The sequence below is a fragment of the Globicephala melas genome, chromosome 10 (genome assembly GCF_963455315.2).
Source record: "Globicephala melas chromosome 10, mGloMel1.2, whole genome shotgun sequence".
Lineage (NCBI taxonomy): Eukaryota > Metazoa > Chordata > Mammalia > Artiodactyla > Delphinidae > Globicephala > Globicephala melas.
Window position 1 is genome coordinate 46,891,663 of NC_083323.1, and position 25,678 is coordinate 46,917,340.

General features: G+C 41.9%; 1 protein-coding gene across 1 annotated transcript; it reads left to right on the plus strand.

Annotated features, from left to right (window-relative positions):
* The first annotated feature begins 778 nt into the window (after positions 1 to 778).
* LOC115858464 (bestrophin-3) lies at positions 779 to 24,092 on the plus strand. Its single transcript, XM_030866304.2, has 5 exons — positions 779 to 853; positions 962 to 1,114; positions 4,056 to 4,136; positions 6,028 to 6,179; positions 23,162 to 24,092. Exons 1-5 carry the CDS (start codon positions 779 to 781, stop codon positions 24,090 to 24,092), a joined length of 1,392 nt encoding a protein of 463 aa, XP_030722164.2.
* Positions 24,093 to 25,678: the final 1,586 nt, after the last annotated feature.

Sequence of the window (25,678 nt, forward strand, 5' to 3'; positions counted from 1 at the left end):
TTCGTGTCCCGGTCTGGGAGGATCCCACATGCCATGGAGTGGCTGGGCCCGTGAGCCATGGCCGCTGAGCCTCCGGAACCTGTGCTCTGCAATGGGAGAGGCCACAACAGTGAGAGGCCCGCGTACCCCAAAAAAAAAAAAAAAAAAAAGCTCCCAATTTAACGTATACTCTTTCTCCCAGTCTTAAATAATAACTTGTGTTCAATAGAGAAAAAAGAAATCAATGGATCCCAGTCCTTCCTGCTTTAAACAGGGATAGATTTTCTGTCAATAGAAGCATTCTAAAGTCCTCATTTGTTGGGGGAACGGTTTAGGATGTATTTAGTTCTTTTTTCTAAGATCTACAGTAAGCATGTTTTCAAAAGCAATCGAGGAAACAAAAAATAATCTGCTCTCCACATAATTTAGAAATGATTTATTTAAAATATTAACCACTGCCTTCCTACCACCACTTGGGGCCAATATATATGTTGGAAATTATGAATTCAACAGAGTAGGGGATATTTCTATATAGTCCTGATTTATCTTAATCTTTTTTTAAATGTCCAACTATACTTAATCCCTTTTGCACATTGTTGAATTATGTTGATAGCTTGTCATTTTCAAAATTTTCCTTTTGGAGTGGATTTCAGAACCAGTTTCTAGCCTTTCAAAGTCTCTCTCATCATTTTACAGGTGTATTCCTAAAAGTCATGGCCATATTCTGAATCCCAGTAAATATTTATTACCACATCCATCACCTTAGTAAATCGTGTTTAATTTGTTTCTGGCTTAGGAAATGAACCGGTTTCGCTCCTGGTGCAGCCTCTTATTTGGTTATGACTGGGTTGGGATTCCGCTGGTCTACACCCAGGTATCAAATCCTTGACATGTGATTTTTCTTTCTACTTGCCCACTTTGGCATGCTGTCTCTCTCGGGCAGCCAGCGCTGTGCTCTCACTCGGGTTTCTCTCTGTTTCAGGTTGTCACGCTAGCTGTCTACACCTTCTTCTTTGCGTGCCTGATTGGACGCCAGTTTTTGGATCCCACCAAAGGCTACTCAGGGCATGACTTAGATCTTTACATTCCGATCTTTACTCTCCTACAATTCTTCTTCTATGCAGGATGGCTCAAGGTAGCCAACAGTCTTAGTGCCTGAGACCTGCTCTGTAATCTCTGTCATGTTCCAGACTCTGCACACTGATCCCTTACTGAATCACTCATTCATGAGTGAGTCAAAGGTAGATTTAACACTTAATAGCTCGGAGATGTTATTACTTTTCAACCGGGCATTAAAGTGGCAGGGATGTGGTGAGTACTGTACTGTAGGGGTCTGAAGCAGCTCATTTATGCAGACGCTACTCTTTTATGGCCACTGATTGTTTTAAGTCTTTGTGTGCTCGCATTAGGATTACAATAATGTAATTAAAGTAATGAGTGTACCTGCATTGATACTTTATACCACAACAAGCAACTAAGCAGAGTAAAAGAGAGTAAATAAGAAGCCTTGTATCTCAGACTTAAGCATTAGTATTATATTATTATCTTGGTTCTGCTAAGCTCTGTAGATAGTTAGCTTCTATCCCCTGAAATCCCACTAGCTGTGCCACGACATTAAATGCATTCCATTTTCAAAACCAGAACTGAGATTCAAAGGAATTCATCGGAATCAAAACCAGAAACGCCAGGATTAATGACAATATTTGGTTTGCCAGGAAATTAAAAACAGGTCAGAGCAGAAAACAACTAGTCCAATCATCAGTGTAGAATTTTATTTGTTCCCACTACCATCTTCCCCCAACCCCAGATGTATGTAGAAGTGTCAGAGGCCTGATTCTTCCATCTCTTTTGTATGTGACAGAAAAAGATCAAAGACAATGGCTTCATTAAGTTAACTGAAATCTAAAGACAGTTTGAAGATAATTTTAATAAAATAGAATTTCAAATGTTTGACCTTCCAAACTGCCACAGTGCATCGTCGAGGCCTTCCAGGTTGTGGAAGCATTTTCTCTGCAGATGCCTTTACTTTCATTGGTTTGAATTTTAACCAGGAAAAATAAATATGCTGGCACTTCAAGTTATCCTCCAAAGAGTAAAGGTATTTCCTTTACAAATGGCAAAAACAGTTTTAACCAGATGACAGTGACTCAATTATTTTTACTCATTTAAGACAGAGAAAGAGTAATAGAAACTAACAGCTCTCATCTCCCATTAGAGAAAAAAGTAGACTCTACTTCTATAAACACAAACTCACCACAATTGGCCCAAACACTCAATCACTCTGGTCTTCTATTGTCCTTTCCCCTGAGTTGTGCTGAGCTTTTTATTTTTCACTTTGTGTCCACATGAGATGTTTGGCCAGCCTGGAAGGAAGAGCCAGCAGTTCCTGCCTTCTGAAGTGCTCTCTAAAATATTAACAGTCTTTTCCTTTATAAAATATTTTGAAGGCAAAATATGAAAAGACAATCTTAGCCCTATTAAGAGACAGGTAACCCTAAGAGAAGGGAGTTTTCCCACCCAGTGGACTGGATCTCAGTTTCTAAACAGTTATGTCTTGACAATTCTAATATTTATAAATCTTTTCAAAGTGTGAAAACCCATCTTAATCTTATGAATGGTGTATTACTCAGTTGTTGGCTGGAAATGGAGCCTCCAAGTGAGTAAAGGACACTTTTGTGACATAGTCAATTCAGAAACATGGATATCATTTTTGTAGTTAAATGTAGACTCTAATACTATATGCAGGATGGATCCCATAAAAGTGAAATTCTGGATGTAATGAAAATATTTTCAGGACCCATCCAGTGGCCCATTTAATTTAAGGAAAACCCCAGACAAGAAAGGTAGACAGCCCCTTGGAACTTGCAATGAAGGACTCTGACAATGGATATTGCTGTGACTGATCCAGGGGCATGGGCCCTGCCACAGGCTGTCCCTTAGAACAAAGGGATGTCCTTCTCTAAGTCAGTGGTTGTCAACAATGGCCACACATCAAAAACTCCTGGGAGCTCTACTCAATAATGATGCCTGGGCTCAACCTCACACCCATTAAATCAGAATCTCGGGGGGTGGTGGGGTGTGGACCCAGGCATCAATTTTCTTTAAAAGCTCTCCAGGTGATTTTGATGTAGTGGTTAGACTTAAATCCTAAAAAAAAGTAGGTAGATTTTCTACCAAATAGTCTCAGAATCTAGGAACTCAACTAATCAATGGTGCCTTTGTTTTATACACTTGTAAGTTTTTTACATCTAGGCCCAATGTAAAACCACACACACACACACACACACACACACACATGCGCACGCGCGTCCAGGTAATAAAAATCAAAGGGAATTAATGAAAATAGAGACTAACAGGTGAGACATATTTGGCATATAAATCTCTCATCAAGAAAGGTATTCAGTTCAGGAACATGGTAAGAACATCTAATACTTACCAACTGTTAGAAGATATATGATAAGAAGTTACTTAACTTCAAAGTAACTTACTAGATAGCCATAAATCCTTTAAGGTAAAACTAAGTAAGAAAAATTCCAGCTTTATGACTTACTAGCTCTGTGACTCATTCATTTAGCAGTTATGTCCAATAATTATGAAATCTCCTTGTATTATTTTGTGAAGTCTTTCTTTGCTGTTTAACCTTGCCCACATTTACATTTTATCTCATCACCTGGCCCTTTGTAAATTCTTTCAGAGCACAGGCTACGTACCCCTCAAAGTGCCTAGCACAGTGCCTATCACAATGCTTTTTTGATATCTGCTGGCTGATTTGTACCTGAGAATCAGTCATTTGGCTCCTAAACAGCCCATGGCTTCTCCTAGTTGGGGCCTGCATTGTCACCAGCTGAATAGACAGAGTCTTTGGAGAGCAGACTCTGCAGGTGCGTGACTCACGGTCTGAGTCCATTCTCACTGGCTGATAAATATCTGCATCTGCAGAACAACCCACTCCGCTCTAGGCTTCCTATTATGAAAGGTGACCCAAGAAAGCAGACAGTGAAACAGGAATCCTCTTCAACCTTCACTCTTAGTCTTCACAGCATCACAGTGGACTTATTCTATGTTCTCAATTGCAGGTAGCTGAGCAACTTATCAACCCTTTTGGAGAAGATGATGATGACTTTGAAACTAACTGGTGCATTGACAGAAATCTGCAGGTTAGAGGAGTTTTTCTTTCCTTTACAAACATTAATCATCTAAACAGACTCTGAATGCCGGCCCCTGAACTTGAGTGCTTTAGCCACAAACAAAAGAGGTTTGGCTATTCAGTATGTTGTTTCGAGGTCACGGGTCCTGGATCTCAGTTCCAGTAAAATTTAGTCCCTTTTTTTTTTTTTTTTTTTGCAGTACGTGGGCCTCTCACTGTTGTGGCCTCTCCCATTGCGGAGCACAGGCTCCGGACACGCAGGCTCAGCGGCCATGGCTCACGGGCACAGCCGCTCCGTGGCATGTGGGATCTTCCCGGACCGGGGCATGAACCCATGTCCCCTGCATTGGCAGGCGGACTCTCACCAACTGCGCCACCAGGGAAGCCCAATTTAGTCCCTTTTAAATACAATTTCAAGCCAGTTTTCTTTGTAGGTTTCTTTACTAACTTTACATAGCCACTTCCATCTCAGTACAGACCAATATTTTAATTCATTCTTTAATCTGTTTCCTATTGCCACCTAAAAAAATTAACAATGACATAAAGTGGCAGCCACACAGTTCCCAACTCACATCGTGTAGGTTCCTGCAGTCAGATGTCCAGCAGCTGGACACTGGAAACATGGGTCACACCAGCCTGTGTCTCAAATCTCCCTCAATCACGCCAAATGGACCCCAGAGCCTTTACCCTGAAGCATTATTTCAGAGAGATTTTTCATGAAGACGCAGCATGAGAGAATTTTGCTTTTAGGCAAGACTCCTCAACCCATTCTCTTCCCTGAGAACTACAGGCTGAGAAAAGGGCTTCAACTTGCTCATCTGTTTCAAGCCCTTACTCAGTTCTTACACAAGTTAAAACATTTTGCTGTTGGTTCACAAACTGGCCCCAGTACACACAGGGCAAGGCAGACCGCTCCAGATTGGTAGATGGCAGATTGGTAGATGGCAGGTTTAACAAGCTAGGAACTTAATTAAGAGGCTTGTCTTCAGTGGATACAAGACGAGTAGACCTCCACATCTACCTGCCAGAATCCTAAAATTTGATATAGAGGCCTTACTGGGGTTCAGTCATGTATTCAGTCCAGATGGTCTCAACAGCACATTACTCTCTCAAGGTTGTGTCCTTGAAACAGCTCCCACTGTGGGAACAGTGGGCAGAATGTACATTCCAAGGACAGGGGAGAGGAGCCTCCGAGTACTCTCGTCCAGCTCACAGGTCAACTGGCAGGTCACGACCTCTGTATTGACCTCTAACAATCACATTGTCAGCCTGTTGAGGAGGAAGTGTAATGCCTACACCACTCACTCTTTGTAAAAATTAGATTTCCAGAGGATTAATAATTTATTCATGCATCAGTTTATCAAAGTCAAAAGGAGAAGACCACTATAACCCTAAACAGTATAGGCTTGTTGATATATTTTTCTAAACAAACAAACAAAAATTCAGGGCACATAAGAAATGATATCAAGTATAAATATGTTTATGGAATCAATGAAATGGGATATTGAAATCTTCAGCTTCCTGCAATATCTGGGATTATGTGGTTGCTGTCAGGAGAGCCACTAGACAATTAGAAAACATTGAGCAAAGAAGAAAAAGGTGTCTCTCCTGTCTCCAGATAAGATGCACTCCACTCTGGGGTATGCGGCTTGATGAACCTAGTCTGGGCAGTTTTATGGCTCCACTTATCCCCATTGCCAAGTGCTCTTATGCAGTGAACGACATGTATAACTCTCTGTAGCAGCACTGGTTGAAGCAAATATGAACTAGAGACATTTGTATATTCACTCATTCACACTGTGTTCTATCCCATTCCAAACCCCAGCACCCACTAAACTTATTCTTTCTTTATAAATACAATTCACATATGAATTATTCTAACACTGTAATGATGATTTTAGGTCTCCCTTTTAGCCGTGGATGAAATGCACATGAGCTTACCCAAAATGAAGAAGGACATTTACTGGGACGATTCTGCTGCTCGACCACCGTATACACTGGCAGCTGCTGACTACTGCATACCCTCATTTCTGGGGTCAACAGTTGAAATGGGGTAAGCGCATTTTTAAAAATCATCAATATTTAGAAGAGAAGTCACTGTTCTGATCTTTTTGTGATGTGGTCCTGAAGCTACTTTCATAAGAACTCTCAATTATTAATATCTTACAGTGGTAGCCTTTTCAAATTTTCAGACATAATTAATATGTCCAAGAGAGTGAGAAATTAAAGAGACTGTAGTTTCTGATTTAAATATGGTGTGTGTGTATGTGTGTTTTGAGGTAATTTGCATTGTACCTTGCTTTTATACCACAGCAAATTTTCCAGTAGCTGTGAAACTATCCTCTGTCTTTCCTTCCAACTTGAAGAGTAGTTTACTATTTTAATTTATATAGTTTAATTTAATTAATTTATAGTTTAATTTAATTTATATAATTTAATAGTAGTTTACTATTTTAATTATACTATTTTAATTATATTTTAATTATACAGTTGTTTATTATTTAATTATAACTATCATAATGAAATGCATCTTAACAAGTATTTGTTGAGTATATACCATGTGTAGGCACTGTGTTAGACTATTCTGAAACAAGCAAGCCTTAAGATAAATTTTATCAAAAGTGTTCTCTAAGATTATATTTTGATCAAACTGACTTGTTTAGTATACAAGCCAGTGTCTGTTCAGTTGTTTTAACATAACAATCTGTCCCTATGTACTATGAGCTTTAAATAAAGGGGCTGAGGCCTGCAGTAAATCATGCAGTTCTTGAATAATTTTATTAAATCTGATAATGTATCTGATTTTGGAGAAATGTGTGAATGTGGGGGAAGTTTAAGTATATTTGCTGAAGGCAGATGCTACAGTTTCCAAGTAACTTAAAGAGAAGAGTATGGACAAATTTAGAAAAGTAAAAAGAGCCCCTCCAAAAAATTACAGAAAAAAGAAAAACTTCTACGGAGTTTCTCTTATAACTTTTTGGCAAAACTATGGTTCGTTCTTCCCTGAGGTCAGTTCTAAGCAGATTTGTGAAGTGAGATCGTGTCTAAAGTTGCCACCTGTGACCTTCTTTCTCTTCCCCCAATACAGTTCAGCCCTCCTCTTTCTCTACTGTTAAAAATCAAAATTCAACTGAGTAAATTTTAAAGATCTTACTGCTTTATTCAACAATTCATGAATTGGGCAGCATCCAATCTAGCAAACAGAAAGGAGCTTCAAGGGGCCATACAAGCGAAAGACTTGTCTAGGCAGAAGTGGGCAGGAAAAAGGCTGTTACACCAGGCAAAAAAGTGGGTTGGTTATTACAAGGTCACTTTCCTATAGGAGATGGCAGGGGTCTAGAAGGCAGACTACCTAAGCAGTGCTGATCAGGCAAATCCTGATTGATTGGTTTAAGATTCCACTTCTGGAAGAACCGAAACCATGTCTCTGTTTGGTGACATGGGGCTTAGCATAAGTGACTCTACTTTGGGCCTGTTGTCTTGTTTTTAATACTAGTATGAGAATATCTAGCTTCAATCCTATCCCTATAAGGCTTTATTTTTAGCTCAATGTCTCCTAATCCTCAAAAATAATGGTTTGGGGTGCTCCTCCAAAATAACCTCTGAGGCTGAAACCTCTTCAAGACCCAAAGAAAAAGATGACTGAAAGTGGAATCTCAGGAATTGTGGCAAATAATGAGATGATGCAGGAGCCGGGACGCTCACCTTGCTGCCCTCAAAGCACAGCTTGGTGAAGGTTGCCTACTCCTTACTTCGGCTTCTAGATGCCTGCTAAGCCTGGGCCCTCCTGTCCAGGACCTCCTCCAGACCAAGGTACTCATCCCTACCCCAGCAGACTGCTCAGTCTCCATAAACAGTAATTTCCTGCTGTGCACGTCTCAGCCTTTTGTAATATTGGGTTGGCAAAAACGTTCTCAGCCTTTTGTAATATTGGGTTGGCAAAAACATTCGTTCGGTTTTTTCCGTAAGATGGCTCTAGTAGCGCTTAGTTGTCTTTAGTCCTCATTCAAAACAATTTTGTTAGGTTGTATTGTGACAGCTGTCATATCAGTGTGCATTTAAAAAATACTTACCGAAATTGGTGAAATTTTGTATAGCCATTTTAATATTGAAGATGGAAGGAAAAAAGCAGCATTTTCGGCATATTATGCTTTATTATTTCAAGAAAGGCAAAAACGTAACTGAAACGCAAAAAAAGATTTGTGCAGTGTATGGAGAAGGTGCTGTGACTGATCAAACGTGTCAAAAGTGGTTTGCGAAGTTTCGTGCTGGAGATTTCTCGCTGGACGATGCTCCACAGTCGGGTAAACCAGTTGAAGTTGATAGCAATCAAATCGAGACACTAACTGAGAGGAATCGATGTTATACCACGCGGGAGATAGCCCACATACTCAAATTATCCAAATCAAGTGTTGAAAATCATTTGCACCAGCTTGGTTGTTAATCGCTTTGATGTTTGGGTCCCACATAAGTTAAGCGAAAAAAACCTCTTGACCGTATTTCCGTGTGTGATTCTCTACTTAAATGTAATGAAAATGTTCCATTTTTAAAACAAATTGTGACGGGCGATGAAAAATGGATACTGTACAATAATGTGGAACAGAAGACATCGTGGGGCAGGTGAAATGAACCACCAACAACCACACCAAAGGCCGGTCTTCATCCCAAGAAGGTGACGCTGTGTATATAGTGGGATTGGGAGGGAGCCCTCTATTATGAGCTCCTTCCGGAAAACCAAATGATTAATTCCAACAAGTACTGCTCCCAATTAGACCAACTGAAAGTGGCACTCGACAAAAAGCATCAGGAATTAGTCAACAGAAAACGCATAATCTTCCATCAGGATAATGCAAGACCGCATGTTTCTTTGATGACCAGGCAAAAACTGTTACAGCTGGGCTGGGAAGTTCTGATTCATCCACCGTATTCACCAGACTTTGCACCTTCGGATTTCCATTTATTTCGGTCTTTACAAAATTCTCTTAATGGAAAAAATTTCAATACCCTGGAAGACTGTAAAAGGCACCTGGAACAGTTCTATGCTCAAAAAGATAAAAAGTTTGGGGAAGATGGAATTATGAAGTTATGTGAAAAATGGCAGAAGGTAGCGGAATAAAAGGGTGAATACGTTGTCCAATAAAGATCTTGGTGAAAATAAAAAATGTGTCTTTTATTTTTACTTAAAAACCAAAGGAACTTTTTGACCAACCCAATATATTCTGCAGTGGCAGTTTCATGGATATCTGGCAACCCTCTCAATTTTGAAAATTAATAGGAGAGGTTTTTCTGTGAGTTTGTTTTTAGATCACTGAGTAAGCTTTAAACTTCCCCTCCACTCCCATCATTAATTAATGCAAAGTATCTGAAGATCTGCCTTGTAAAAGAAAAGAGACCAGCACCATTGATAGGGCCGGGGAATCATCGTAATGACTCTATTTGGACTGCAAGTACCACTTGTTCTCCATTTCTAATGTCCATTGAATTGTTTTTGCATGATGGTTAAAATGATAATTTATTTTGGTCCTCAAGATTTTTATCTTGATCTACATATTCATCCTAATCATCATAATTTTACATTCCTTTGCAAGTGTCCATGTTCTTTAGAAAGAATTAAAATACATATTTCTCCTATTTCTAAACACAGAAACATGCATTAGGAATTTACAAGACCTTGGAGAAAATATATAACCCAAATGATTACTGGGAAGATTAAACTAGATGGTAAGCATAAAAACACTCTAGATATAAATGTAGAGCATTATTATCAACTAGTATAGATTTCTTATTTGTGGATGTCAAACTGAGGCACAGAAAGATTAAACAAATCTAAGCTATTTTTCATATTAAACTAACCTTGGAAATTTGGGAAAGAAAATAAAATGCTTGAGAGGAAACCAGGAGGTAGGGTGTTTAAGAATGGAGCAAAAGGGACTTTCCGGGTGGGCCAGTGGTTGAGACTCCACGTTTCCAATGCAGGGGGCACGGGTTTGATCCCCGGTCAGGGAACCAGGATCTCACATGCGCACGGCACGGCCTAAAAAATAAAAATTATTTAAAAAGAAAGAAGGGATTTTCCTGGTGGCACAGTGGTTAAGAATCCTCCTGCTAATGTAGGGGACACGGGTTCTAGCCCTGGTCCGGAAAGATCCCACATGTCGCGGAGCAACTAAGCCCGTGTGCCACAACTACTGAGCCTGAGCTCTAGAGCCCGCGAGCCACAACTCCTGAGCCTGCGTGCCACAACTACTGAAGCCTGCACGCCTAGAGCCCGTACTCTGCAACAAGAGAAGCCACTGCAATGAAAAGCCCGCGCACTGCAATGAAGACCCAACGCAGCCAAAATAAATAAATTTTAAAAAAAGAAGTAAATGTTCTAGTTCTAGAGTCACAAAATGTTAGTGAAAATAAACAGGTCTATGATTTTTAAAAATAAATAAAGACTCATCACCTACTTTAAAAAAAAAAAAAGAATGGAGCAAAAAGTTACCAGTTGTCAGAGAGAATCCTGTAGTTAAGATGGCCTATTTACTAGCAGGATGGACCAGGCACAGGCAAAGGCCAGGGTCTATTAGGGGAGGCTTTTCTGAGACGTTTAACTGGACTCTGCTAGAACCAATTGATCAAAGAAACAACTAGGCAAAAGTTCACTTGATCTTGACTTTCTGCATGAGGACCCTAAAGGGGAGCCTCACAGTCCAGGAAAGGTCACTGCAGGAATTCAGGCTTTTGGAAGCCAGCATTCACAGGAATGCCCTCTGATCCATCAGTGTCGATTCTTTCAATGATTGTGCTATTAGACAAGATGTTTCTGGTTGCCTATGACAGAAAACCAACTCAAACTAACACAATATTTTGATTAGCTAAGGTTGGTTCGTGCATCCATCTTTGGACCAAGGAGTGTGGTCAGCCCCAACCAGCCATACGGAGTAAATGATACCTTAAGAAATATGACGGTGCTATTACCAGGAGAAGGGTGAATGGTTTTCTGGGCTGGCAGAAACAATAGATGTCCTCTAAAATCTTAAAAGCTAATTCCCTAAGCATTGAATTGTTCACTCAAATACGACATCAATACCAAGTAAACAATCTGAAAGAGGCTCAGGGAAAAGGGAAGGTAGAAGTAAGGATTACTGTAGCACAGGTGGTTGACGATGACTGAGCCAATGAGTTCTTTGCATTAGGGTGAAGACTAGGTGTCAACATGGTATGGATGCAAACATTTCAGTGTTTGCTGCTTGATGCACATGAAAAATCCTTTCCTGGATGAGTTTTTTTATTTTCTTATTCTATTTAGAACATATGTTCCCAGCATATTTAATTCAGAAATCAGATTTGCCTCATCTTTTCATATCAATGTTTCAGGTTTGTAATCACAATTCCCATGACCCAGAAATTCCAAAACCGAGGCAATGCCCTTCAATAACTGAGCAAAAGTACTATCCAAGGGCAACCTGAGAAATTACGCTGCCTCCTACATTCTTTCACATTCAGCACACATTTCCATATAAAAAGGGAATTCCTTGGAGACAATTCTTTTGTTCTCTATATTCAGGAACATGGCCAAAATATTGCCCTATTTTCTATACATTTACCAAATATACATTACTGAAATAAAGTAATTCCCCCCTCTCATTTTTATCTCAAGTGCAAATTTAAATTATCACGTTTTTCCTTGTATCTTCACATGTGGAACGTACTCATTCATTTATTCAGGCAATATTTTCTTTTAGGGCCTAGTATATGGTAGGTTCTATGCCAGATGCTACAGACAGGCAAAAACAAACAAACAAAAAAACACGCCTTTTAAGCTCACAGACATAATGAGGAGACAAGTCACAATACAATGTGGTAAATGCAGCAATAGAGAAACGCTGAGAGTCTTATGGGAACACAGTGAAGGTACACTTCACAGGGTCTGGTGAATCAAAGAAGGCCCTTAGAGTTGGGGAGTCTAATGTGCATCTTTAAGAATGAATTTAGGGGCTTCCCTGGTGGCGCAGTGGTTGAGAGTCCACCTGTCGATGCAGGGGACACGGGTTCCTGCCCCGGTCCAGGAAGATACTGCATGCCGCGGAGCGGCTGGGCCTGTGAGCCATGGCCGCTGAGCCTGCACGTCCGGAGCCTGTGCTCCGCGACGGGAGAGGCCACAGCAGTGAGAGGCCCGCGTACCGCAAAAAAAAAGAATGAATTTAGAGCTAGCACACAAGAGTGAGGGGATTTAGCAGAAGGTACATTCCAGGCCATATGAGCAAAGACAGAAAGGAATGATAGTGTATTCAAAGTGACAATTTTTAAAATTTTCAGCTTTTTTGAGGTATAGTTGACATATAAAATTATAAGATAATTAAAGTACACATTGTGGTGATTTGATATATGTATACATTGTGAAAGGATTCCCCCATCTAGTTAATTAACACATCCATCACCTTACATATTTATCTTTTTTTTTTTTTTTGGTGAGAACATTTAAGTTCTCTTTTAGCAAATTCCAATTATGCAATAGTGTTATCAACTACAATCACCATGTTTTAATTAGTTTCTCAAACCCTATTCATCTTATAGCTGAAAGTTTGTACCTTTTTACCTATTTTCTCCCTATTTCCCCCAACCTCCTAGCCCCTGGCAACTGTCTTTCTACTCTGTGCTTCTATTAGAGTAACAATTTGATATGCAAGCAGAAAAGCCAAGAAATGAATCTGGAGGGGGAGGAAAGGGGGGATTATGGGGGACTTTATAGCCTGAGTAAAGAGTTTCAGCCTTTTTCCAAAACTATTAAATGACATGGTCACATTTGTGTTTTAGGCAGGTTGTCCTAGCAGCTGGCTAAAAGATGGATGCCTGGGGATAAGACCAGAGCCAGAGAGCCAGTGAGCAGGCCCTTAGTATAGTTTAGACGGGAGAGGATAAGGGCCAGACTAGGGTGGCGCTTCCAGGGATGCGGACAGTGGAGATGGCAGAAGGGACAGATTCGAGAAAGGAGAAGGAGTGAAGTATGATGGGGTGGTTGGTAATGAACCAAGGATGATAGGGAGTAGCAAGGAGGAGCTGCTGAAAGGGAAAGATGATGAGCTTCCTTTTGCGTGGGTTGCCTTTGAGCCATCTGTGGGCAATTCACATGGAGGTGGCCAGCGGGCAGGGTGCACAGAGACAAAGTCTAGGCAGGGGGATGCATTTGACTGCTATCAGTAAATGGGTGTGTTACAACCTAAAGAGTGGGTGCGGGCTTCCCTGGTGGCGCAGTGGTTGAGAGTCCGCCTGCCGATGCAGGGGACATGGGTTCGTGCCCCGGTCCGGGAAGATCCCACATGCCGCGGAGCGGCTGGGCCCGTGAGCCATGGCCGCTGAGCCTGCGCGTCTGGAGCCTGTGCTCCGCAATGGGAGAGGCCACGACAGTGAGAGGCCCACGTACCGCAAAAGAAAGAGTGGGTGGGAGCACCCAGGAACTGTGTCAAGTGAGTAGGACAAAATACAAAGGGTAGAACACTGTCACTTAAAGGGTGGTCAGAGGAAAAGGAGTCCTTGAGAGAGAGCAGGAATGATCACTACAGGTGCAGGAGAATAACCCAGAGAATGCCCTGTCATAGAGACCGAGGGTGGAAGTTTCAACATAAAGTCTGTAAAACACCATAGGAGTTTGCATTTTAAGGTCATTGGAGACTTAAGTGAGAGTGCTGAGCAGAAGCTAAATTGGGAGGCAAGGAGATCAAGATTGCCAACGAAAACTGTTTTCAAAATAATTTTATAATGGAAAAATTCAAACATATACAGAAGTAGAGGACAAACTATAATGAACCTCACGTAGCCATCACCCACTTCCAACTATCAAGTCATGGCCAACCTGGTGTCACCCATCTTCCCACCCACCTTTACAGTACCCACCACTGAACCATTGTGAAGCAAATATAAGCACAATACCATTTTCATGCCTAAAAAAAAAAAAAAGACCAAAAAGTCACAATAATTCCTTAACTCATTAACTATCCATGTACTATTTTTTTGAGAAGTCTGGACTGGGGGGAAGAGATAGACCAGACAGTATCCAATGAGACACAGTCGAGGGTAATGTCATATTTTTTATTTGTTTTATAACATTTTAGGATGGGAACACCTTAAGCATGTTTAGAGGGGAAGAGGAACCTGCCCTCCCCACCCTACCACCAATCCTTGGAATTACTTTAACCATCTCTACTGAATTTCACTTTACCGTTATGCCCCGGTCTTGTCTGGACAGACCCATTAAGACTCCCTGTGGTATTTACTGTAGTTCTGTCCACTGTATGACTTAGCATCCCTTTTATCAGAGGTCCTACGGGGGAAAATTTATCTCAGACATCTGTGGGAAAAAAGAAAGTTTTGCCTCTTCTGGGTAACTCTTACACTATTTCTCTTACAGACTGTGAATTTTATAATTGAGGAGGGTCTTTTCATTTTGGCTGCTGAAAGCTGAAAACCCAAGTTGTAGACCACCTTTAGTCAGTCTGTGAGATTTTTTGGCATGTTTCTTTTGGTCTCATCTTGTTAGTGTTCCTTATTCTAGCTCTATCATCCTAGCCTAACTTTATATATTATTGCATTGTGTTTATTTGTATAAGCTACCTCAAATCCTTTATAAGATGAAGCAAGATGTAATAAAGAAATAAATTGATAACTCTTGTTGCTCTGAGAAAGGAACAAAAAAGGACAGGCAGAGTGAAAGGAGCTTCCTGGAGGAGAGGGAAGACACAGGAGCCAGAGGAATTGACAGAGAAGGGCCTAAAGAAGACATGGGGCGGGGGTGGCAGGGAGAGAGGAGGCCTCAGAGCCTGAGCTGGAGGGAGGGAGCTGAAGATGGATGTTGTAAAGGGCGATGGGGAGATGGTGCCTGTTCAGCTAGTGAAGCGGAACCAATGTTCTCACCACACCCAAGCATCATCATGTCTTAATCCGAAGGAAGTTATAACTAACAAAGCCCATCTTTCTCTGTTGAATCTAAGACCAAAAGCTTCTGTTTTAAAACAGCATTTTATCATTTCTAACACCAAACCAATGCTGAAGTTCCATCTCCCAATCTTTGTATGTGGCACGTTAAAAATCAACTTCAGGGAATTCCCTGGCGGTCCAGTGGTTAGGACTTCGTCCTTCCACTTCAGCTGGCATGGGTTCAATCCCTGATGGGGAAACTAAGATCCCACGTGCCACATGGTGTGGCCAAAATAAATAAATAAAAAGCACTCAATTAGACAAAATCAGTTTCAGAATGACCACTTTGAATGAAAAAAGGCCAGTTGAAAATCTGAACTGAGCACCCAGAATAGAAATGCTTTCATAGATATACTCGTCTTAAGCATTTAATAAACCATGTTAATTATTGTAATAAACTACTAATCTCCATTTAATAAACCATCCTATGAATTAACTGAACAATGAAAAGGAATCTTTCCTATTTGAACTCTGTTCCCATTACCACACCTGAGATAATTTCAGTTGAAGCTCTTTAGTTTGTTCTTTGTCATAATATAGAATGCTTTCTGATCTGCTATTTTAATTAAGGAATCTTTTCATTAGCTTAACCATGGAGACACTAGTAACCAAGATTAAGAAAACACTCATAAGCAGCCAGAAGAAGGGTTGTCCAGAAGTTGCCTATCAGGAAAACATGCACAAGCCCTAAAATGAAAAAGGTCTTCTTTGGGAAACAGTGGACACTTATGCTTGATAAACCTCACTTAACCAAAACAAACCTAGAATGCTCAAATGCAAGCCAACATTGCTGAAAATAAATTTTTTTTTAAATGAGGTCCCGGCCCAGCCTACCACAGCTAGCTTGAGGTAGAATGCTTGTCTTCACATTATAATATCATGAGTTCTCTCCAAAATTCTTATTATTTTTTAAATACTTGGAATTATCCATTAGCACAGATTTTTAAGGCTCCGAGGAATGGAACACATGGAAATTAAAGACCTGAAGTCTCATAACTCCCTTTAAATCCTGTCTTGGAAATCCAAACAGCAATAATTCCTTAAAGGCATAGGAAAAACCCTAACGAAATATCCATCCATAACAGCTAAAGGATTCGAAATTCTGGAGGAGAGAGTCTGCAGCTGCTTATGAAATAGATCACTTGAGTGTGTCGTGAGGGGTGTCTTCGTGGGACTGTGCTCACTCTGCCCTGCTAATCTAAAGGCAGGCTCTCAGCCTGGCAACCTAAACTGCTGACTGCAGTCCAGTTCATAAAACACTGTTGTATTATTGGCCTTTCTGCCATGGTTCAAATATGTCAAAATTTCCTCACGTTGGTAGTGATCTTAAGGAATGGGTATGTGAATTAAGGATCCACTTAACAAAGAGGAGTAATATTCAAATTTTTGTAAGAGTTCCTCCTGGTTAGGAGTTGAGGAAGTTAAGATTTATTTGGTTCTGTGAAACTACAACCACATACCCAGAAATAATGACTTTTACGTATCTATCTTCATTCCCAAGGTCCTAAGAATATGTAGAAATAATACAGTACTTTTTTTGCAGTGAAACGTATATGTATTTAATGTGCACAAAGCATTTAGGATTTTACAGTAGAGTCAGAAGTATTCTTAGTGATATAATACTTCAAATATATCAAAATACATTTTGAAGCAAGCAAAGACTTTATTAAAGTGTGGTTAAATATATTTCTAGATGGATGTTTTATTCAGTAATCCCTTCTTAGCCAACTATATTCAAATATTTTAACTTTACAAGAAAAAACATAGTCTGATTATATATATACACACACACACACACACACACACACACACACACACACACACTATTGCATGCTTGTGCCATAAACAGCCAAAAATATCTCAAATTCTGAATCACTAACTTCTACAAAAACGTATTCTTGGAACATTGATTTTCACTTAATGTACCAGAAGGGAAAGGAGAGATGGAAACTCCCAAGGAGATGAATGTGCATTAAGTTCATAATTTTAGAACTTGCTCAGGGATTCTTTCATTTACCGGCATGGGGTCACCACTGGTGCTTAGTTTTCACCTTCTAAGTGGTATGAGAGCTATAGATGGCTTACTTTCCTTTTCTAACAAAACTCTCATAGGATACAAGAGTACGGAAAGGTGGGGACTTTAACTTTGGGCCACAATTTCTTTTTGTGACAGCCAATGGAGGCCAGGTGAGACTAATGGTAATGTGAGGCTAGATATGCTTGTTCTTTAACCAGATTTGCCATAATCCTTGGTCCAAACTATCAGAGAGGCAACAGAGAGGCAGCGGGTAGGTGGTGTCCAGCTCTCTGGCCTCAACAACCTCCACTGATGCTCCACAGCTTGAAACTCTTTCCTAGCCAGTGGGGCAGGGCGCTGGGGGAAGGGGCTCGGGGGGGAGTGTTGCTGGGTGGATACAACGTTCTGTCCACTGGAGTTTTCTCACAACACTCAGCCCGCCCCTCCCAGCTTAGCATGAGGGTTATTTACTCATTTTATAAATCCCTGGCTACAGCTTTGACGGTGATTCCGTAGTGCAGAAGGTTAAAAATTACAGTGTGTGCCTCTAATGGGTTTGAAGAGTACATTTTGCTTTGTCCATGAATAAAGGCTCCTGCACATGTGCCTCTGCCCCGACGGATTTTCAGGCAATTACTGGCTTCCTCCAAGGCAGCGGCCTGACTTTGAGTACACAAGCAATTTGAAAACAATAAATCTGATGTGAGAAGTAGAATTCATCGTATTAAGGATCATTTTCCTAAATTCCTCATTTCAGTTCTGTTAAAATGACCTATCATTGGAATTTAAATTGTCAAAATTCCACTTTAAAAGTGGCCACAGAGAAGGAAAGACAAGGATCATCTAGTTTTATTCTTCAGTCTTTGAAGCTCTATAGTTACTTGATCACACTAATGAGAAGGGGTTTCCTTTGCAAAAAGCTTGCTTTGAAAAAAATACATTACAGCCATCTTCCACAGTCCTGTGTCCTGCCTCTTTGTTATGGTAACAGGAGGTGACAAGTATTCTTCTGCACCCCTGAGCATCCAAGCATCTTTTCAAGAGGCCTTAATTAAATCACAGCTGCTGGAGCCCTCAGACATTAGTCATTGGCAAGGGAGACTGAGTGGTTGATCGTTTGTAGGTGCTCAATAGGCATCTTGAAAATTGGGGGTCTTTTTTTAACACTTGAGATTGAAATCAGAACACATCCCAATCCTGACATCGATTTGACCTGTAGAAATAATGCATGCTCTGCCTCCTTCCAGACTCAACTAGAACCAACTAGCCCGCCGAGCTTAACATAATCTATTCTCTCTCCGGCCACGTACACTTCTCCTCCCTTTCACAAATAGCCCAATACGTGCCACAACCTTTCTCATTCTCACTTTTTCTGCATTGATGATGTATATTGTGCCACCACCTGACTGGTCTTATCTTCTTTCTCTCAAAAAACCCAGCTTCCTCCCATCCTATATTTCCCCTCCACCTACTCAGTACCCTAGTCTCATCAATAAACAACTGTTGTTGTCATCCCTTCCAACATGTTAATTGTTAGGTGGCAGCTTCGAGATGTAGCAGCATTTTTAAAGGACACGCTTGAAGGAGAAAAGGGAGTGACTTTTGGACAGACACTATTATTTCCTCTAACCATGCGTAGTCGATGATGATTTGGAAACCATCTCTGAAAGGGTGCCAGTCATTGACAGAGTCCTTTTTATATCGTCTACTTTTCAAAGCGTTTCCATGTATATTATTCCTTTTGAACTTCCAAACACCCTTGCAAAGCAGGTAAAGTAAGTATTGTTGTACTCAAGTATGATGCTAAGCCACAGGGAGGTTAAGTGACTCTCCGAAGGTCATACAGCTGGGGTCAGCCTAGGCAGCAGTAAACCTGGCTCTGCAAGCCCCCGAAATAAATCATTCTCCTCACCACAGAGGCAATTCTCAAATTCCACCTGCTGGACACTAATGGCTGCATGGCACTTTCCATGCACATCCTCCGGTCTCTAATTACCTGCCTATCTCAGTCTGAGTGAATTCCAGAACATCAGACCTAGGTTTTTCAGCTGATCTTCTCTAAAATATAGCAATATAATGAGGGTTATTACATTCTATCATACAATGTTTCTGCTATAATTGTTTTGGGGCATTTTAAGTGGTGTTATATTTGGGCCTCAGGATTGTACTAATCCTATACTAAAGGTCTTTAAAAATCAAATAAGGGGCTTCCCTGGTGGCACAGTGGTTAAGAACCCACCTGCCAATGCAGAGGACACGGGTTCAATCCCTGGCCCGGGAAGATCCCACATGCCACAGAGCAACTAAGCCCGTGCACCACAACTACTGAGCCCTCGTGCCACAACTACTAAAGCCCACGCGCCTAGAGCCCGTGCTCCACAACAAGAGAAGCCACTGCAATGAGAAGCCCGCGCACCACAACGAAGAGTGGCCCCTGCTTGCTGCAACTAGAGAAGCCCACATGCAGCAATGAAGACCCAATGCAGCCAAAAATAAATAAATAAAAATAATAAAGTTCCCTTTAAAATATAATAAAATAAAATAAAAATCAAATAAGGAGGAGCAGAAAGTCTCAAAGGACCTAAAAGATACATCCTTTCAACTGGGAAAAAAATAATCTTTAATGTATTCTATTCTGCATGTTTTCAGCCTTAAACCATTTTGTCCTCAAACCTCAGTTTCTGCTGTAATATTAGGAACCAGAGAAAGGAGATGGGTCTTGTGTGTTGGCAATGAAACCTCCATCACAGAAACATTTGGAAGAAAGGTCATTAGGTCTGTCACGCTGGGGAGTTTCACTTCTGCACTTTGATAGCGTGAAGAGCTGGAGGACTTCCTTCATCACTCCAGCATGAGATTCAGAAAACTGCCCCCCCAGATCACAGACCACAAAGTGTTCTTCCAAAGACCCACTAATGGGTCTTTCTGACTAATGGTGTGGAAAGTTCCCAAGTCATTAAGATTACCTCCCCTTTTTCCCCTTTAAAAACTTTCATGGCCAAGCAGAATCTCCAGAGCTGGTTCTGGGACTCACGTCCGCCTTCTCCCAGGTTGCTAGCCCCCTGATTTTTGTTTTGTTTTGTTTTTTTGCCGTGCCACACGTCATGTGGGATGTGGGATGCGGGATCCCGACCAAGGATTGAGCCCATGCCCCCTGCAGTGGAACAGTGGAGTCTTGGCCACGGGACCGCCAGGGAAGTCCTTTTCTCCTCTCATTTTCCTCTTTGCTTCATTCCTATCAATATTCATTTTATTTGCCTTATTTCTTAATAACCCTTTAAAAATGTTTATTTATTTATTTATTGAAAAAAAAGAAAGAAAGAAAGTTCCCAAGTCATGTTTCTTATCCAAAGCATTTCTGGATGAGAACATTCAACAGTGTTGCTTTCCATGTAGCTTTTCCCACTTGGACACGACTACCAAATGACACAATTCTAGTTATGCCCTCCGCTCGCAAAGACAACCCACAGCTGCCCACTGCCTCTGGGGGAAAGCCCTAATCCCTCTACCTGGTATATAAGACTCTTCATGACGCAGTCCAAGGCTACCAGTTCTATGCCTGACACTATTCTGTACACTAATCCAAGTATTTCCCATTCCTCACAAACACCTGAAGTTCCCTGCTAATTTTCTCAAGTCACTTCTTCCACCTGCAATATTCTGTCCCTTCTCTGCTTATCTGTTTCCTTTGCAGTGTCAAAGACCAGCTCAACAACTTACTTTGCCCCCAATTTAGCTATTTATATACGCCTTCTTCCTCCTTCTAAACTATGTTATACAGAACTTAATGCAACAAATGTGTTCATGGCAGATGCTCAATGCATTTAGCTGGCTATGTGGATAAATCTCATGCGTCCACACCACAGTCTCAGAGGCAGGAAGGTGCAATAGGACCTCATGGGCAGTCCTGCCCGACGTCGGTGGGTGAATCAGTAGAACATCAGCAAGAGCACTGGCCTGTTTGCTCTCTGCAACTGGTTTGTTTTTCTCCAGTGTGTGACCCAAGGCCTTAATCCTTTGCCTCAGTTGAGTGTACATATCCACTACATCAGTGCATAGTTAGAAAGTTTTTTCCTTAGGGTTCACGATGTTTTGAAGTAACCATAATACAAACATTTTTTTCCTAGAAGATTTTGTCATTCTTACAAGGTTGTGTGGCTTAAAGAGTAATTAAGGAAGGCAAATCCCAAATAAAAAGTGAAGATCCCAAATGGAGGACAGAAGCCTGTCCTATAAAGAGACACTGCCAGCTCCACCTCGGATTCCCAGAGCACATCCGGCACAGCAATCTTAGTGACCAACTGCTCTGGTGTCCTCCGTAAAGAAATGGGTTCCTGAAGTGTGACTGGAGATCTGACCTAATGAAATGCACCAAGCAGCGTCACCAAGGCTACTGAAGCATGAGTCTGCGTTTCTCAAGTCAATGTAACAGAATCCGAGCCGTGAACAGTGGAAGGTGGGCCAGAAGGCTATCTGGTAGCCAAGGGCACTGCCGAGGCTTTAGAATAACAGCACAAGGTTGTAATCGAATGCTATCCCAGGACATTTAGCCAGTTAATCATCTCAATCATCCATCTTTTATTCATACACATGGAGGAACAACGTTTTCTTTGGCTGCTCACTTTGCCCTTTCAGGTTACACCAATATTACGCTGTTCCAAGTTTTCCCTTTATGTCCCATAAAATGCACCTGGTTAAAGCATCTTGTCACCATGGATGTCAGTGCGAACACTGGACTAGGCTGGCCTGATCACGGGCAGGGCTTTAAGCATTTTCTCTTGGAACTTCGTTAAGACTGTATATCCACAGGGATGTGAGACAAATAACCACAGAATCTGAGGCAGGAGCCTGCCTTACTAACCAATATCCCTTACTGTTTTCTCAGTTATCCTTTTATTTCAGCCTTGAAGGAGAAGATTAAAAATGGGAGGATTATTTGTTTTATGTCTCAAATGTTAAAAATTCAGCAGGATATTCTTAGCAACAACAAATCCATCAGACTTAGTCACCAGCGGAGCCCAAGTGCATTGCGAGTCCACATCACCTTCATGGATGTACTCTTTCCCACAAGTACAGAAGTGCAAAGCATGGACCAGGAATGTCAGCAAATGACCTCTGGGCAAGGACTGTATTTTACACATTATTTTGCTCCCGGGCTCTACCTCATCTCTTGACACCTACGTAGCAGACTTTATATAGAAGAGATTAAGAACAAAGGCTCTGGAATCAGACTTCTGGGTTTAGCCCTCACTAGCTACATAGCCTTAATGAATCTCTCAGGGCCTCAGTTTCCTCACCTGCAGAATGTGAATAATAATGATACTAACATACACGATTACTGTGATAATTGAATGAATTAATACATGGAAGGTGCATAGTCAGCAAATGTTAGCTGTTGTTTGGACTGTCTTGAATTTAGCTGTGATCCATTGTTTTGGGGGGTTATATGGGTCCTGGGAAAACATGACTTTAGTTCACCTGTAACAAGGGAGAAAGAACACATACTATATCTTTTTTTTTTTTTTTAACATCTAAGTCTCTAGATCAGTGATTCTCAAAATATGGGCTGGGGACCTCTGGAAATCCCCAAGAACCAAGACCCCAAGACCCAAGTCCTTAAGGTCAAAACTATTTTCATAATAACATGAAACTTATCTGCCTTTTTCACTCTTGTCCTTTTATGAGGGTACGGTAGAATTTTCCAGAGGCTAGGTAGTGATGTCATCACTTAGTTAATGGAATGAGTGCTTGCACATTCTTGTGCTTTTTCATATTCCTCAGTCATCATTTCTCACACAGTAACTAGCAATAGCTATAACCACATAAACAAATCTCGCCAGGGTACTCAGTAATTTTTTAGAAGTTTAAAAGGGTCCAGTGACCCAAAAGTTTGAGAACCTCTGCTAGATTATCTCCAGTTAAAGTCCCCCTCCCTCTTCCCTTTCAAAATCTGTAATGTGAAAATACCGAACTCAGTCCTTACCTTTGAGCCTCTGGCCCCAACACAAAGTTAGGCCCCTGAAGCTGCTCTGCCTGCATTTTGTCCTTGTGTGTTTCAGGCTGTCGGGGTCCGACCTGCCTGGCGAGGACTGGCTGTGGGATTACGAGAAGCATGGCCATCGCCGCTCCATGATTGGAAGAGTCAAGAGGTTCCTGAGCACCCACGAACGCACCTCCAGCCCCAGGAGGAGAAGCTACAGGAGACAGGCCAGCGACAGCTCCACGTTCTTACCCCCGGGCGACCTCAGCCCAGCCAGGGACCTGCTGCACGTGCCCTCGAGAAGTCCCCACCATGCCTCAGCCACCTGGAAGCACCACTGCACCCCAGAGGGGAGCCCCAAGCTGCACGCCAGCCTGGGAGAGCTGCCCACCCTCCGACAGGCCAGCCTGACTCCACCGTCCAGTGTGAGGGGCTACCCCACCAAACCGCCGCGGGTCCCTGAGGTACTGGTCACAGCAGCCGAAGCGGCAGTGTCCAGGGCAGAGGACGACCACCACGACTCCACTGCCTCTATCCAGAGCTCTGACTTCACTGGGGTTCAGCCGAGCAGGACTGGGCAGCAGGAGGACCCTGTGGGGTCAGTCCCGTTCCCCTCAGAGAAAGGGGCACCTTCTAGGGACCCCAGTTTCCAGACTGTTCCAGCCAAAGCTGAGAGAAACCTCCTCCAGTTTGCCTCTGAGGAGGACCCTCATGAGAGTGACAAGTCCCCAGAAAGGTGGAGCCTCCCGAGGTTGGTGGAGTCCAGCCGCACCTCCCTGGCAGGCCTAAGTCTGGATCCCGTGAGCCCTGAGCCAGTTCCTTTACTTGACACAGAAACATCCTCAGAGACCGGTGGAATCAACATTGTGGCTGGTTCTCGAGTCTCTACTGATGTGCTGTATTTAATGGAAAACCTGGACACCAAGGAAACGGATATCATAGAGTTTAACCACGAGCAAACAGAGGAGTCACCCAAAGGAAGGCCAGAAAGTTCTAGGACCTGGCTCTAGCCTAGATTCTTACTTTCCCAAAAGTTCAAGTATTAGTTCCAGAACATACCTGGGGGCTGGTCAATTTTTTTTTTTAAATGATCATACCGTATAAGCTACTTAAAACTTTGAAGGGCATTATGATCCTGACTTTTTGAGACCTGAGAAAATCAAACACATTCACGCCACCCACTACAAAGTGACTTTCATGGAAGTTACGCAGACCACAGTGAGGTATCTTAACCAAATAAGGAACCTGAAATATATAAATATATACGCCTTATAAATTCATAGATTGTTAGCTTTGCAAAGGGCTTTATAGATCATGGTCCAATCCCCCAGTTTTGCCAATAGAGAAACAAAGGATTCTCTCTTCCCTTTTTTTTTTTTTCCCTTTCTTCTTTGCTTCAGTTATAAAGACAGGCAGATGGATCATACGATGCCTCAAAAGCCCCTTCCTAACGCTGATTCCTTGTTTGAGGCTTTCTAACCATCTCACCCCACTTTCTATAACTCTTATCTTTCCTAATTCTTAAGCCTCATCAGCATCAGGAAGCTCCATCTCCCTTCAATTTCCTTTCCGACCTCCGACCTCCCGGACTTCATTTTTCTCTCTTCCCCCTTTATTCCCTCATCCTATTGTTCTTCTCGTCCCCCTAGTCTTGCTCCTTCTCCGGTGATTCTCATCCGTCCCACCTTTCAGGCTGTAACATTTTCTCCTGCCAACTCTGTGGCTTACTTCTTGCCACAGTTTTAAAAGCACGAGGCATTGGCAAAGCCTCCTACAGAGCGATCAAAGTGTCAGTAAATGCAGCCGGGCTCCTCCCAGCCTCGAGGGAAGGGGCATGGGACCTGCTGTGTCCCCCATGCCCTCTCAGCCGTGACCGTCTCTCTCTGCCTCCACTCTTAGGTCTTGAACACCGGAGAAGCCACGAGGGCATGAGACCTGCATAACCAAATGCTATGGAACCAAATAACAAGGTTTCAAACTGTTTCACTCAGACTCTTAAAGAAAAATCCCCATCGTGTCATGACATGGGACCAGTTACTGTGTCTGCCAGGTTGTTTGGGATGAAGTAGGGTATTGGAACTGGGAGGTTAAGGGGGTCCAGGACTGTATGATGGGGATGGGACATTGACTAACTTCCTCCAAGGCGTTCCTGGGTGGCTGTTTGTTGGCAGCTCCCAACTTTAACTGGAAGGCCATGCTAATGAGTGCTGCTCTCACTATTTCTGTCATATGATGAAGCTTGACTACGAGCTCAAAAACAAAATAGCCCTAATTGCTACCACTTACTGAGTGTTCACAATAGCGTGTAAAAACAGATAATCCCACCAATCCTCGCAGGAATCCTATGAATTGATACACTATTATCTCTATTTTACTTCATTATTTTTTAAAAGAGTCTTTCATTTCTCAATGTTAGTTGTTATTCTTTTATCCAAATAATATACCTTAGCAGACCAATGCTTTCTTTATTATTATTATTTTTCTTTTTGGCCGCGCGGCAGGTGGGATCTTAGTTCCCCGACTGGGATCAAACCCACACCCCCCTGCAGTGGAAGCGCAGAGTCTTAACCACTGGACCACCGGGGAAGTCCCTATC

Bases quoted from the DNA above. Each gene is read 5' to 3' on its own strand.
- LOC115858464 (XM_030866304.2), top strand. From the start codon at position 779: ATGAACCGGTTTCGCTCCTGGTGCAGCCTCTTATTTGGTTATGACTGG. The intron at 854-961 runs GTATCAAATCCT...TCTCTGTTTCAG, and splicing joins TTCCGCTGGTCTACACCCAG to GTTGTCACGCTAGCTGTCTA. The intron at 1,115-4,055 runs GTAGCCAACAGT...TCTCAATTGCAG, and splicing joins TCTATGCAGGATGGCTCAAG to GTAGCTGAGCAACTTATCAA.